We start from the raw sequence: 14695 nt of genomic DNA on the forward strand, positions 1-14695 counted from the left end.
AAACTTAGACCCCACGTTTAACAATGTTTTGCCTATGTACTTGTCTTCCGGATTCAGGGAGAACGAAAGAGAAACGTAGTGGGGCGGGGGGGGGGGAAGAATCATTGTAGATTATATTATATATATATATTGTATATATTAGAACATATTTTTCATAACTTTATGAAACATAATTTGCTTAGGGCCTATGTGTACGTTATTCCTGGAGCTCACATTATCTCTTTAATGATATGTGTAATCCTGTTGTACTAAAACATCAGATTTGAAGTCAATATAACCCAAATAATTTACTCGCACTTCGAGTTATTGCTTAATGTAGTGACACGCTTCTTTTTCGTGACTACTTGAAGTGATAGCCTCCTTTAAGGTCCTTCAAATGTCCCTTTTTTGTCTGAATATCAACAATTTCTTTGGTTACTAAAGAACGTATGGTCTTAGTGAATTCCTACAAACATGCCTTAAAATGCCCCTCTTCATGCCTGAATTAAAAAAAAATAAGTCGCGCTTCGCGTCTCCAAATATTTGATTAATTAAATACGTACCATGTTCACGATTACAATGATCTACAAAATCTGCAAGCGCTTGGCACTCACATTCGATGACTATGGTGAGATACATGTACATTGTACATGTTGTATGTATTTTCTTTATTTATTCTTAAAAATAGTAACTTAATATCACTGTTTGGGGTCATATATACGAAAATTTCAGCTCGCTCTTCGTGCTCGCATTGTTTGTTTAGTAAGACAGGTACGTATCATGACTTTATAAATTTGCTTATTTTATCACCTTTTAGGTCTAGATTAAAACAATTTTCAGCTCGCGCTTCTTGCTCGTATTATTTGATCAGTGAGACACATAACCGTTTAATGGCACAGTCCTCGAAATGTCTGTATGAGGTCAGTGTACCTGGCAATTGAACGCGCTTTGAGCGCCCACTAAGGCCCAAATTCACAAAAGTGGTTTTGAAAACCCACGGTTGAGTCCATGATTTATGGATATTTCCTGTATAAATTAGCCTTAATTTAACGCGTATCGGGCGCGTGTATAAAAAAATGTCCAATCCCGATGCGCGCTTTTGTCACAGGGCGCCAAATTGACGCCTGTTACCATGGTTAGATACGCTTTTTTTACTCAGTCCACTAGCTGTTTGAAGAGTAGACTCATGAATAAAATAGCGTGAATGGCAACAGGCAACAGGCGTCAATTCGGCGCAATGTGACAAAAGCGCGCATGAACATCGGACATTTTTTTTTTTTTGTTATATCCTACATAGATTCAATCCTGTATAGTGATTGGTTCAAATAGCATCATGTGACCGAATATATTTCAACTATGAGGTTGTGTGACGTCATACCTCGATATATTTTTGGATATATCGAGGTCTGACGTTATTATTTCACAAAACTGGATATCTAGCTAAACTCTCGGGCGTACCGGGCAGCGCGCTCTCTCTCCCGGCCAAGTCCAGCGATGCGTCGGCGCAGGCACTAATCTGCGTTCCGCTGAGCGCGATGGCTCGGAGAAAAGTAGGTAATTCAACTCAAGTAACCGGACTTTGCAAGCTCAGCACATAGATTTCGGTTATAAATTATTAAAAGTAGGATATAAAACAAATATATCAGGCTTTTCATTCGAAAGCATAGTGGGAATTATTAATCCTCGGTTGGACTGGCAAAACTATATTTCCCTCGGGGCTTCGCCCCTCGGGAAAAATAGTAATTGCCAGACCAACCTCGGATAAATAATTCCACTATACTTTCTCAAAGCCTGATATATTTGTTTATTGTACAACGCCTACTTAGCTTGCTGTACGCGAGTAAATGGGAGGCTGAATGTCACACATTCGTACCGTTGCACGCAAGACGTACCATCCAAAATGTACCGTCCAAAATGTATCGTTGCACGGCTTTAGGAGGTGACGTCACAGCGCGATTTCATTGTTTAATTTGACAATGCGCGTATAGCCCGCTGGCTAAATGCGCAATTTTGTGTGCGCTTGTGGGCCCGGCTTGTGGGATTTGCTTTTCGCTTTCAATATTTTTGCTCCCTTTTCATCGATTACTGCAGGGGGAAAAAAATCTTGCTTTTTTTCATATTTTCGCTAGATTTCGAGGCGTTGTACAACACAAATAGCGAATATTCTAATTCGTGCAATGGCGCGAGATTTCGCATTCGGTGAAAGAAAGAAACGCTCTATTCATGGTTGAATAGAGCATCTTTCTTTCACCTCATGCGAAGTCTCGCACCATCGCACTCTTGCCTATTCGCTATTTTGTATACTAAAAAGATATGACAAAATTTACAACTGCTACCCCGGCCCCCTGTCATTACTTTTGCCATATCTTTTGCTTGTATAAAATTATTACGCACACCTAAAGCCGCGTATTTTGGTGCGCGCTTAAGTGATGAGACGAAATTTATGACAATATTTTTGTAACAAAGTTATGACATCCACCAGAATACCGATTTTGTCATATCCCTGAGAAAAGATACAATATGGAGAAAAGACAATGTTCAGAATACCGCCCCAGGATTCATCAATCTTCATTGACTTTGTCGCTCGAGTAAGCTTCGGATATTCACCGACAAACATTTCGAGTCATTCTGTAATACTGGGTTCGTACCAAGTATGGTCAGTTCCCCCATGTCTGCGCGGTCTCCAAAGTCTGCGCACCCGCGTATCTGCGCGATTCTAGTAAAAGAAGATACGCAACGGGTACGAACTTTACACATGCAATACAAAGGCAGGTATTCATTAAAAATCCGACTCAAAATGGTGGAAAAATAATGAATTCAGGGCATTTCATGTGACGGCCTCAGAACGCAGCCTTTGTCATCAAAATCCCCGAATCGTGTGCAAAGTGAATGAGTGCGCAGACATTTTTTTTTCAATCTGAAAATGACTGCCCGTGGTTTTTTCAAGAAAATCTTATATTTTCTTTCATTATTTAATGAGAAATTTGGTACACTTACTCTTAATAATGTAAGGAACACTATTAACCAAATGATTTTGTGAAATAAGAAGAAATTCATGTTAAATCTTAACTCAAATTGTTAGGTGCGCAGACTTGGGGCCCACCATCATACGACTTGTTGCCAGGTAAATGATAGCAATTTGAGCTGCCTTAATTATTACATGGTCTAGTAGTAGTCGCATTGTTTTCGGATGGCTCAATAATGGTCGAGGACAGCCATGCATTTAGCCGCGACCAGTAACCATCGAATAAAGTTGTCCACATTCGAAATTTTCGATTTAGAGCCTGCTCACTTTTTTAGTGGACTTGTCATGCTTGTGTTTATCTTTATTCCTTCATACGACCTGGTTTTATTAGTAAATATATTGATAACATTTATCAAATTGCTTTAAATGTACACACTGTTGGAGCATTGTGTAGGTCTACTTCAAAATTCGCCAGATGTTGAACATTGTCAAAGGTAACATTCGCCACTGTTAACTATGTCAACAACGCATACCCACGGATTTTGAAATGATACCTCGGGCTAAACATAACAGATCGCTAGCTGCTATTTGTAAATGCTTTTGGCGCAATGTCTAGTTAAACCATTTCTCTTACCATTTTGGCGTCCAGTGATTTGTAATTTGCCTCCTCGGGGGGAAAAAGAATCGCAAGGAAAGGAAGATGGCTTGCCACAGCTGGTTATGCTAACGATCGCTCTATCTCCTGGGTATCGTCTAAAAACAGTTCACATACCTGGTCCCTACCCGAAGGAGATATCACTCACCTCTTCTTTCGGCTAACCAAATGCAAATTCTGGTCTGTTGCTGCGAGCCATTTTTCAAATAACGATCATACACAGGACAGTGTACAGCATCAAGTACAAAGAGCAGTTCATCATTTAGTATGATTAAACAGCTTTCAGTTATGTTGTCTATCAATTTTATTTTTTTGGAAATATTTTGATATCCTGAACCCTTTCTTTAAAGATTTTGGTTTGAATAGTAATATGAAATATTGTAGTCGTTGATGATATTTAGATAGAAGGCCGTGCTGCATATAAGCTTTAAACAAGCCTTCGCAAATGTTCTCAGTTTAATCTAAGTGATCAAAATTATTTATGGCGTAGCTTTGGTATAACATAACTCTATATATTCGATCATGGTGATCAAAAAAAGTCGTGATTAATAGTCACTTTTTGTCTTTTATATACATATAGAAACGTAAGCCATGGATACTAATGATATGACAATAATTATACAGGATTTCTCTGTTTGAAAAAGAGAAGAAGATAGTGCCTTCGATCTTGCAAGAGAAATACAGGACTTCATATAGTACTATTCTAAAACCATCCACAATCCAAAATCTACGCTTTTTGTGAATTAATCACAAATAAAATAAGCTATAGAAATTGAAAAGAGAGGAAAGGAAAAAATGTACAATGTGTTATTAAATTCTGAAGATTGTGTAAAAATCAATCCCAAAATTCATTTTTTTATTAAAAAGATCAAATAAGAATTTGCTTGCTCGCCTCACTTGCTGTAAGATTTAAAAGAGACACTTTATGCCATACGCGACCATATCTGGTACTCTCATTGCTTATTAAGCCAATATAATCAATAAAAAGCTGCCATGAAAATGAAATCTTACCTTTGGAGTGCATAATTAAAAATGAAAAATAAAGAATAGAACATAACATTTTAATAAACGGAACATGTTTCGAGGTGTCGCACCTCATCCTCAGCCTGAAAATTATTAACAGAGTCATTGATATTTATACAGTTAGGATGTCAAGTAAAAATGCAAGAATGTAGTTAAACATGATTACAAGGTGTGAATTCAGTTGTTAAATGGAATGAAGTAAAAAAAAAACAACTAAGTCTATGAATTTATCAGATAGGGGTGGGTTAAATTAAATGGATAACATTATTTGTATTGTACACCTGTTGGTTTAGTTTTTTTTTTTCTTTTTTTACTTCATTCCATTTAACAACTGAATTCACACCTTGTAATCCTGTGTAACTACATTCTTGAAATTTTTACTTGACATCCTAACTGTATAAATAGCAATGACTCTGTTAATAATTTTCAGGCTGAGGATGAGGTGCGACACCTCGAAACATGTTCCGTTTATAAAAATGTTGTGTTCTATTCTTTATCTTTGTCGTCAATATATATATGCTTGGATTTTCATCATGTTCAATGTATATACTTATTTATTATATAATCATCATTTTCTATCTGTTGTGAACGCCACGAGCCAGGGAAGGTCTTTATTCAAAGACTATATTCAGTTTATCAGAAAGATAAACAATAACAACAACGAACAGACCGGAGACAGACCGAGCGATAATGGGCTCTCGTCTCCAGCATGTACAACGACGACGCAAGTAGTGTCTTTTTTCTTCATTGCTATAGCTTTAAGAACTAAGTGGCCAGAACCGTGAAATGAAGATGTTTTCTGACTAAAGAGATCGAACGGACTCTTTTCACTTCTATGGTGATGTTTAGTCATCATCGTAATGGACACTTGGCGTTAACAGTCTTTGATAAACATGCTCAACGTATCAAGAGTTAAAGTATTCGGGTGAAAAGCAAACTCATAAAAAAGGATAATGGTGATTTTGACCTTGTGTCTTCGAAAACTTTTTTGCTGATGGTCTTCCTCGTGATTATACACAACAACATGTAGATGAATCTTCTTTGGTTTATACCATTGCAATTGAAGGATTGCGGTTATTTCTCGTTCTCTTAGAAATGAGTAAAAGAAATGAATCGTAAAATCGATACAAAGATGGGGAGATTAAAAAACGAAAGTCGATTAAAAACGTCTCCAAGTAGTTTATATTCACCGATCTCATCCGGATTTTATATTCTCCAATGAGGTAAGCCTTCACTCAAACACTTCTAAAAAGTCCATCACAATATGCTCTCAAGTTATAGAATAGACATAATAAAGACATGCTGAGAGATTTCTTTCCTTTTTATAAAGACATTCAGTTTTGTATTCGTATATGTTGAAAAAATTCCTTCAGTGAATTGAGTTGGGTTTAATCAAATAACTAATTATAGAGAGAAATGGCATTGCTTGTGGAATTGAATATTCGTCATCCCGTAGTAACTATAAACCTGTTTGATCTCCTAGTTTCGACAACTTTCATTAACATGCTGGCCATAAAGTGATCGATGGTAAATCTGAGAGATCTTCGTCAGATCTTTTAAAATCAATACCAAAACGAACAAAATAAATACCCTACAGGAATCCGTAATTGCATATGTACTGGAGGTTATCCATCCAAGTTTGTTTTATAGGACCTTTTTGATGGCATCTTAGAGTTTCTTGTTCGTTTAGGAAGGGGGGGGGATAATTTCATTGTGTAAGCTTCTAACAGTTTTACCCACTTAATTCTATGGACTTTTTTAAAACTGAGTGATTCGTCACGCTTTTTGTCCGTGGGCTGACTGGTATCTTGTACGAATCCTTGTCGTAGTCACATCCAACCGTACACCTGTTTGTGTATTCTACGTGGTTTCTAGTCTCTACCACCCATTATTTTAGTGTAAGTATGGAGTATATGGACCATTTTAAATTGAGATATAATATAATACGATCGACGTGCAACCTACTTAGTACAATTCACAGTTCCATTTCAAAGCATGAAGTTCAGGGGTCTTCATCAATTTGATCATGCGTCCGACGTGAGAAGTACAATACGTGCACGAGGGTATCTCGGCCGTGTGTATCACCTTAAAAAAACCTTTCCTCGTGTATATTCTTCGTACTAAATACTGCGCGATTGATGAATGGCGGGTAACGAGCGAAGTATTAGCTGTAATATTGGTTTCAGATTAAGTAACATGTCACTAAATGATCGTTTCGAGATCACTGAGCACGACTTCTACGTGCACTTCTGCAGGAATCACGGTTGAATCGCGAATCAAATCCCACCTGGATATCTGGATATAAGAGAAAGTGTGTAAACTACTCCACAGTAGCATTTGTTTTAGTTTGAACAGATGAAACACCTATTGGCAAAGATTGTATTGTTTTAATCTAAAGTGGTTGGGAGCTGCTGTTTAATTTCCCTCTTTCCTTCGAGGCAGTATTGCCTCTTCGTAATGCTCATCGGTGTAATGACACAACTGGGCACAATCCCAAGTTCGATTACACGAATAGTTTTCTTTCTCCCTCTAAAATGTTCCCTTTTTTATGACTCCTGTTCATCGCTATTAGGTGCCGATGGGGCATGGCGTAATTAAACACATATACCCCTTCATGCATGTTAGGCGCCACAATTGGAAACGCATCGCTAACGTTAGGGGATCTAGTATCCAATGCGATGCATAAACCAGCATTCGATATTTTCCAACCTCTGAAACATTTATCCGTGTGAGTATGACAGGGAGATTCAGACAATGCTCTCTCTCTGATTTTGAAAGTTGAGGCAGAGAAAAACTAAGTCACTGAAACAAAAATAAATATTTTCAGCAAGGTTTAACAATGTTCCCATTTTCAGAATGGTTATTCGTGAACTCCTTTGAATAAATTGATGTAGGGAGCCAACATTTATTCTCAAATGTCATGATTATAACTCAGAATGGGGGTTCAGCCTTTTAAGAAATATATTACTTTGAAGAAAACAGTGAATCCATTTAACTTGGATATTGATCTATAAACAACTAATATGTTTGTTCTTGAGAAAACATGGTGCAATCGCGAATCTTTCAATAGGGGGAATACAAAATGACTGAGAAAGGCTCTTCTTTAATGACCCATTATTTGTCAATATCATTAAGACTCAAATAAGAATGATGGGCAAAACTTGTCCGTAACATGATTTTAAGATGCCCTTTCCGCCTACATGCGTTGAGTAATCGGTTCCAAATGCCTTTGAGAACAGTCAATTGCTTTTCAAATTGCTATGATTATAATTATGAAATTTTGATGAGAGAGAGAGAGAGAGAGGGAAATAGAAAGAAAGGGAGATATGGGGAGGGGGGGCGTCGGCAGGGGGTTCGGAGTAAAGCACTTATATACATTGTCAGAAATAAAAGACAGGAGGTATAAAGAACAGGGGAGAGAAAGAGAGAGAGAGGGGAAGAGACGGTCGGCGGAAAGGGGGAGGGGGTAATCGAAATAAAACACTACTATCGGTATATATACTAAATCGTCTTGTAATGATCAACAGTTATAATGGTATATTCCTGAACCTAAATAAGCAGAAAAGTAATGCGAAAAGGAACAAATATTCACGATAAAAATACCCCACGTTGTAGGACGTTAAGGCCGATAATCAGAAGGATAAACGTTCCAAGCAAAAAAAGGATGAAGTATGCATAGTGAAAGATGTAAAGCTAGGACATAAATCCTTAACATTTAAACAATACTTTGTCTACCCACCCACCTACCATGGTGGGATGATGAGCCATCTCCTTTTTAGATTACAGCTGCGATAACGATAAAATTGCTTTAATGAGTTTTAAACAGTCGAAACAAAATTTATAACACCAGTAGTACTTGTTAAGTAAGTATTATGTTCCAAATCATTAAAGTGGAAGCATCAAGGTGCGGTGGTTCCAGACGTCGAATTCATGCAACATCTTCGCGATATTAATGGATCCTTAATTATTTAATTAATTTAATTAATTTTTTTAAATGTCTAAAAAAGGAAAGAAAATAGAAAAACACGGGTAAGTTGCTCATTTATTAGTAAAAATAGGCAACTAATTCTGCCACTGGAAGTCTTATATCGAAGGCATATTTTGATACGAATCCGCATTTGTTTATAATCATGTTTGTCGAAATTGGCGGCTTTTCGCTTTCACAACGCACGACGATTCTAAGAACACGGAAATGTATTGCCAAATGCCCTTCTTGACAATAAACAAGAAAATGACGAATCTAAACAGCCCTTTTGAATTGAAGTCCATTAAGCTTATTGGAGCATACACCGTAAATTTCATCAAAACTGTATGTGACATAATGGAGTTATAACATCTTACTTATACATGCCACAAGACGTATGCACATTATGTTTAAGTTAAAGGAGAATGAAACAATTGGAACAAGATAGCTTGTGTTGAAAACAGAAAAATCAAAGAAACAGATCAACAAAAGTTAGAGAAAAATCGGACAAATATTGAGAAAGTTATGAGCATTTGAATATTGCGATCACTAATGCTATGGAGATAGCAAATTGGCAATGCGACAAAGATGTGTGATGTCATTTGTGAACAACTCTCCCCATTACTTCAGTATATATTTCACTTGAATTGCCTCTTTTATTATACATCTATCCATAGATCACGTGTTCTTTCTACATGAGGGCATGTATTATCTCTTTTTTAAGAATACATCATGGATAAAGAGTTTGTATCATCATTAGAAAAAGCAAAAAGAGATATTTTGAGGGTATTTTATAGTCCACCAAAAGGAAAGTTGTTCATCAGTGACATCACACATCCTTGTCGCATTGCCAATAGGAGGATCTCCATAGCATTAGTGATTGCAATATTGAAATGCTCATAACTTTCTCATTATTTTTCCGATTTTCCTCAAACTTTCTTTATTCTTATTCTTTGATTTTTATGTTTCTACACAAGTCTATTTGTTCCAAAGGTTTCATTCCCCTTTAAAAGGACCCGACGAAGGTGCACACGTTGTATTCTTGTATTCTTCCCGTATTTCTTATGAATGATCAATTATGTGAATCTCGTTCAAATCACAATATATTACACAATTAAGATCACACAGTCATGTTCCAGGAGGAAAAATTGATTATTTAACGTTTTATATATGATAAAGTAGATAAATATGTGAGTGGTTGATGCAGGGGTCGCCAACCTTTGAGAATCACCCGTGGTCACTGTTGTACGCAGAATCTTGTCGTATAATCTAACAAAGATAGTGTTTCAGACCAGTGTGTGATAAGATTCTCACCCAATCGTGTTATACACATAGTCGTATGATGAAATAAAATGATTTGTAAATATTACATATTAAAGGTCAATTCATTTATATTTGTTTACTTGCAGGAGACCACGTGGTCGACAGAGAAAAGCTGAAAATCTCGGTGGAAATTCTGTGGGAGTTTAGTCGATGTCAGTGAGCAAGCATAAAATGAAGTAGTCAATCGAGAGATCTTGAAGTCAATCTCCGTACAGACCGCTACTCAGTAGAGAATTGTCGTATTTTTGTTGTGCTTTTACTGTAATCTAATCAACTCTCTGACTTGCTCCTCCCAAGCTTGCAATGTGCTCATCCATTATTGAGTGACGAGGCAATTCCTTTTCAAATTGGAAAAGATAGAAGACTCGGTACCATCGACACTTTCCCTGTTTTTATTCCATGATATTTGAAAACATATTTTTGAAACGGAATACAAAAAGAAGAAAAAAAAATTGGAGAGATGAAATAAGTAGAGTGAGGAATAGGCAGAAAAATGAGAAGGATGAGGATGGGGCGAAGAGGGTGAAACGTATGGAACTAAGGAAGAAAGCACAACAGAGATAAGAACACCACCAACATCAACCAACAACGACAAAAGGATTTTTTTTTAAGTTGAGGCGTCAGAAAGTTTAATAAAATAACTATAAGAACACGATCAATATGGCGTCGCCGACATCACATCGGGAAAGCGACACAGGTATGAATGCAGAATGGGGTAAAGTTGGAGGCTATGCTGGAGCAGATGTCATCATCATAGCTCCGACCCTGGACGCAGGAATGCCATACAACTACAGTTTCAATGACTCCATCGATGCCAGCGGCAACGAAACCGACTTCGAAACGCCCGTCTTTACCCCAGAGTACCTCATTCGCGTGGTCACACTGACTTCCATCATGGTGCTCTCGGGACCTCTCAACCTCGCCGTCTTTGTGTCACTCTGGCGTCAACGACGTCCGAAATCGCGGATCAACCTCCTCATCATGCACCTCGCCGTCGCCGATCTCCTCATCACCTTCGTGAACATCCCCACTGACGTCATCTGGTTTTGCACGGTCCGCTGGTTGGCTGGAAATGTAATGTGTAAACTGTTGATGTTCATCGAGTCGGGGGCGATGTATGCGTCGTCGTTTGTCCTCATCGTCATCAGTCTGGACCGCTTCGCCGCAATCGTACACCCGCTCAGCGTGAGTAAGGCGGACAGGAGGTGTAAGATCATGCTGAGGGTGGCCTGGTCTTCTTCAGTTGTCTGTAGTCTTCCACAGGTGAGTGAAAGCATTTCTTTTTTTAAGATGATGATCCAAAGCCCTAGTCCAAGATCGTACGAGAGAGTGAGGGGGGGGGGGGTAGGAAGGGGGAGGGTAAATCTTCAAATCTTCCAGCTAGACAAAAATGATAACTAGCTCGTCTTGTGCTGTTAAAGGTAATAGTGTGGGGTGTCGTGGTCTAGTGATTAAAGGGGAATCCAACCCAAATAAAAACTTGTTTTTATAAGGAAAAGAAATGTCAGACAAGTTGATAGGTGAAAGTTTGAACAATATCGGACAAACAACTAGAAAGTTGTGAATTTTTAAAAGTTGTAAATATTGGTAATCACTATACCCATGGAGAATTCAAATTGGCCGCACATGTGATGTCATAGTGATGTAAGGCAAGGACTACTCTTCCATGTACTCCAATACATATTATGGCTAAAATGTCATTTTGTCCCAAAGTTTTATTTCAAATTGAATTTTTCTTTCATGAGGACATAAAACAACATACTATACCTGGGTTATATTTAGATTACTTCCCCAGGGGAATTGGTACTTAGGAGAAAACCACAAATCCCTGATAATAAAGTACATGGCCTATGGGAAAGTTGTCCTTGCCCCTTGTCATAATTTACTTACCCAGTTGCCAACTTGAAATCTACATAGTATTAGTGATCTCAATTTTAAAGCAGCTATAACTTTGTTATTGCTTGTCCGATTTCTTTCAAACTTTCACCATTCTGTTTAATCTATTTTTCTCTTTCCAAACACAACATTTTATGGCCAAGGCTGGATTCCCCTTCAAGGCTCTCGTCTTTCAATCTAAAGGCTTGAGTTCGATTCCAAGCCATGGCGTGTTGTCAATTAGCAAGAAATTTACCCACATTGTGCTGCGCTCAGCCCAGGTGAGGTAAATGGATACCGGCAGAAAGTAATTCCTCAAAAAGCTGTGCGCACCGGAATCGGTAGGCTAGCTTAGCCATGAGCGCCTGATTTGTGCGCTATACTATTATTATTAGTATTGTTACTAATACTGAAAATAATGACAATATTTTTTTATGATAATAATAGTATGAATAATAATATCAATGATAATCATAAAATAAAAATACTTGTATTTATAAAAACTGTAGGTAAAATAACTACATTTGTAATAAAGACAAAAATACAAGAATACCTTTGTTAACAAAATATGATACAATATAAATTACATTATTGATTATTATAAAGCATTAATTAAACCATCATGAGCATGGATAATCATCTAAAACAAAATATATTTTAAAAACTTAAAACTATGGAGTTCATTTACTCAGGCTACTTATAACTGGTCGTATGGCACGTCCTTTAGATTCCTGAATATATATTATATAAATAGTGTACAATCTATTGTACAATATACTGGATTATATGTACGACAAATATAAAATTATCCCGAGTGCAGGTTTATTTCACCGAGGCCGAAGGCCGAGGTGAAATAGGCTTGCACGAGGGATAATTTTATATTTGGAGTTCATATAGTCCAGTAATATTGTATGATAGAACGTTCACTATTTATTATAGTAAATAGATCCCTCAATCTAAGCCCCCCATCATGGATTTTACCATAGTCTAGATCTAGATGGCATACGTTCTTCTTACCTTATATTTGTGAAATTCCAATTGAACACGATGAACTCCTAATTACATGTAGCAACAAATGAACTCCAAACAGTCGATGAACTCCTAGGCCAGTTGAATGAACTCCAAACAATTAACTCCAAACAATGAACTCCAAAATAATGAACTCCAAATAGACAGTCTAGATCCATAGATTCCAATCCAAAAGTTTAGAATGACAGAAATATTTACACAAGTCTTGGTCTAACTTAGACAGTTTAGGCCTAGACCTAGTCTAGTAAGTATGTTGAAAGTTAGTTATTTTTGATTACATACAATTTTGACCTTACAATTGTTGAAGTGGAGGTGCATTCTAGAAGAAACTGAAGAGTTGATATTGATAGGGGAGGAAGTCGGCTGACTGTTTACCACAAGTTGTGATGACTGTGCATGTGCCTGTGGTGGTGAAGGCGATCGAGGAACGTTGCTAGTAGTGGCATAGACCAAAAGCTTCGGTCTCTGTTTTGTTGGTTGTTCAGCTGAACTTCGTTGGCTTCACTCACCAAATACATAGACCGAAGTTAAACCGTCGTTTGTACGGGGGCTCAATGGCCACGGCTAATTTCTTGTTTTTCTCCTCAATACCGTGATATTTTACACAAACAGTGCATTTATATGCACCTTTAGGTGATAATGTTTAAGTGATGACAGTTTCTTACCCTAAATTCCCGCTTTGAAACTGGCATTCAGAGGATTGTCTCTAAAAGTTGACACTTGCGACTCGGAGAGTGGGCAGCCATCTTGGTAATGAATTATTCATGAAAAGTGGCCGGCGAAAGTTAGACTCCGCCCCATGACCTTTACGTCACACATATACCACGTATACAGTGCCAGGGCGAGCAAACGTTGAAAAGGAAAAGAAAATTAATATTCATAAGCCTGACGTAAAAGAGATGATCTGATTGGCCAACGGTTTCGATAAGCAGTTGACCCGGAAGTTCATCCCACCTCATATGTTTGTGTACATTATCGACTTCGGAGGAACGAGTGAATTGGGAGCTACACGACAGCCGAGGAAAGTCACTGTTTTTGTTCCTTTTCAATTGAATTTTCACCACTTAAATGCCAATCAAAGCCTAGAGGAAATAACAAGCTGCATTTTGGTAAGCTTCTTTTTATATATTGTTATTCATTTAAGAAAATATTCGATGAGCCCCGCCGGGGGGATTTTGCGTTGTACCTCCCCTAATGGCGGGGACACGCTAGCGAGCCGTCTGTCGACGAGGAGAAATTAAAAAATTAAAAAATGTTAAAAAACTCCTCGAAACAGACGGCTGCCAGCTGTCTAGTAGCGGCAGTGCTAGAGAACCTGACAAACTTAGAAGATCTAAGTACCTCTCTGGCAGAGTCAGAGGTTGAAGAACATGATGCTGTCTCTTCATTGTTACTGGCGATGGTTAAACTCATTCTCCTCTTTTGACTCTCTCCAACTCTTGAGTAATGTTTGATGCTGTTCTCGGAGCGATGGCCAGAAATTGCCATTATGTGGCGAGCTTCAAAGCCAGCATTATCAAGTTTGTTGATGGCCGTGGCACGGAGGCAGTGATTGGTGTACACTTTCGAGCATTGTGCTTGTTTCGATATCACTGACATCTTGTTTCCAAGTGTATGTAAACCCACAGGTACATTGTCATACCAAGTATGGAAGCAGGAGACCGTCAAAAACACGGATATACGTCGTGTCGTAATTCAATTTACTACAGGACGTAAATAATTACGTAGTGTAGCAATTCGAATTACTACACGACGTAAATAATTACGTAGTGTAGTAATTCGAATTACTACACGACGCAATTCCGAATTACTGCCCAACGATTTAATGTCATGACGTTAAATGAATTAGTGTCGCTACATCAAATAATTAAGGTCGTGTAGT

The 14695-nt window shown here is 37.8% G+C and overlaps 1 protein-coding gene across 1 annotated transcript; it reads left to right on the forward strand.

Annotated features, from left to right (window-relative positions):
• The first annotated feature begins 10287 nt into the window (after nucleotides 1-10287).
• Nucleotides 10288-14239, forward strand: LOC121414970 (gonadotropin-releasing hormone II receptor-like). Its single transcript, XM_041608014.1, has 2 exons — nucleotides 10288-11172; nucleotides 14090-14239. The coding sequence occupies exons 1-2, from the start codon at nucleotides 10570-10572 to the stop codon at nucleotides 14237-14239; spliced, it is 753 nt and encodes a 250-aa protein (XP_041463948.1). The 5' UTR covers nucleotides 10288-10569.
• Nucleotides 14240-14695: the final 456 nt, after the last annotated feature.

The sequence above is a fragment of the Lytechinus variegatus genome, chromosome 5 (assembly GCF_018143015.1).
Source record: "Lytechinus variegatus isolate NC3 chromosome 5, Lvar_3.0, whole genome shotgun sequence".
NCBI lineage: Eukaryota > Metazoa > Echinodermata > Echinoidea > Temnopleuroida > Toxopneustidae > Lytechinus > Lytechinus variegatus.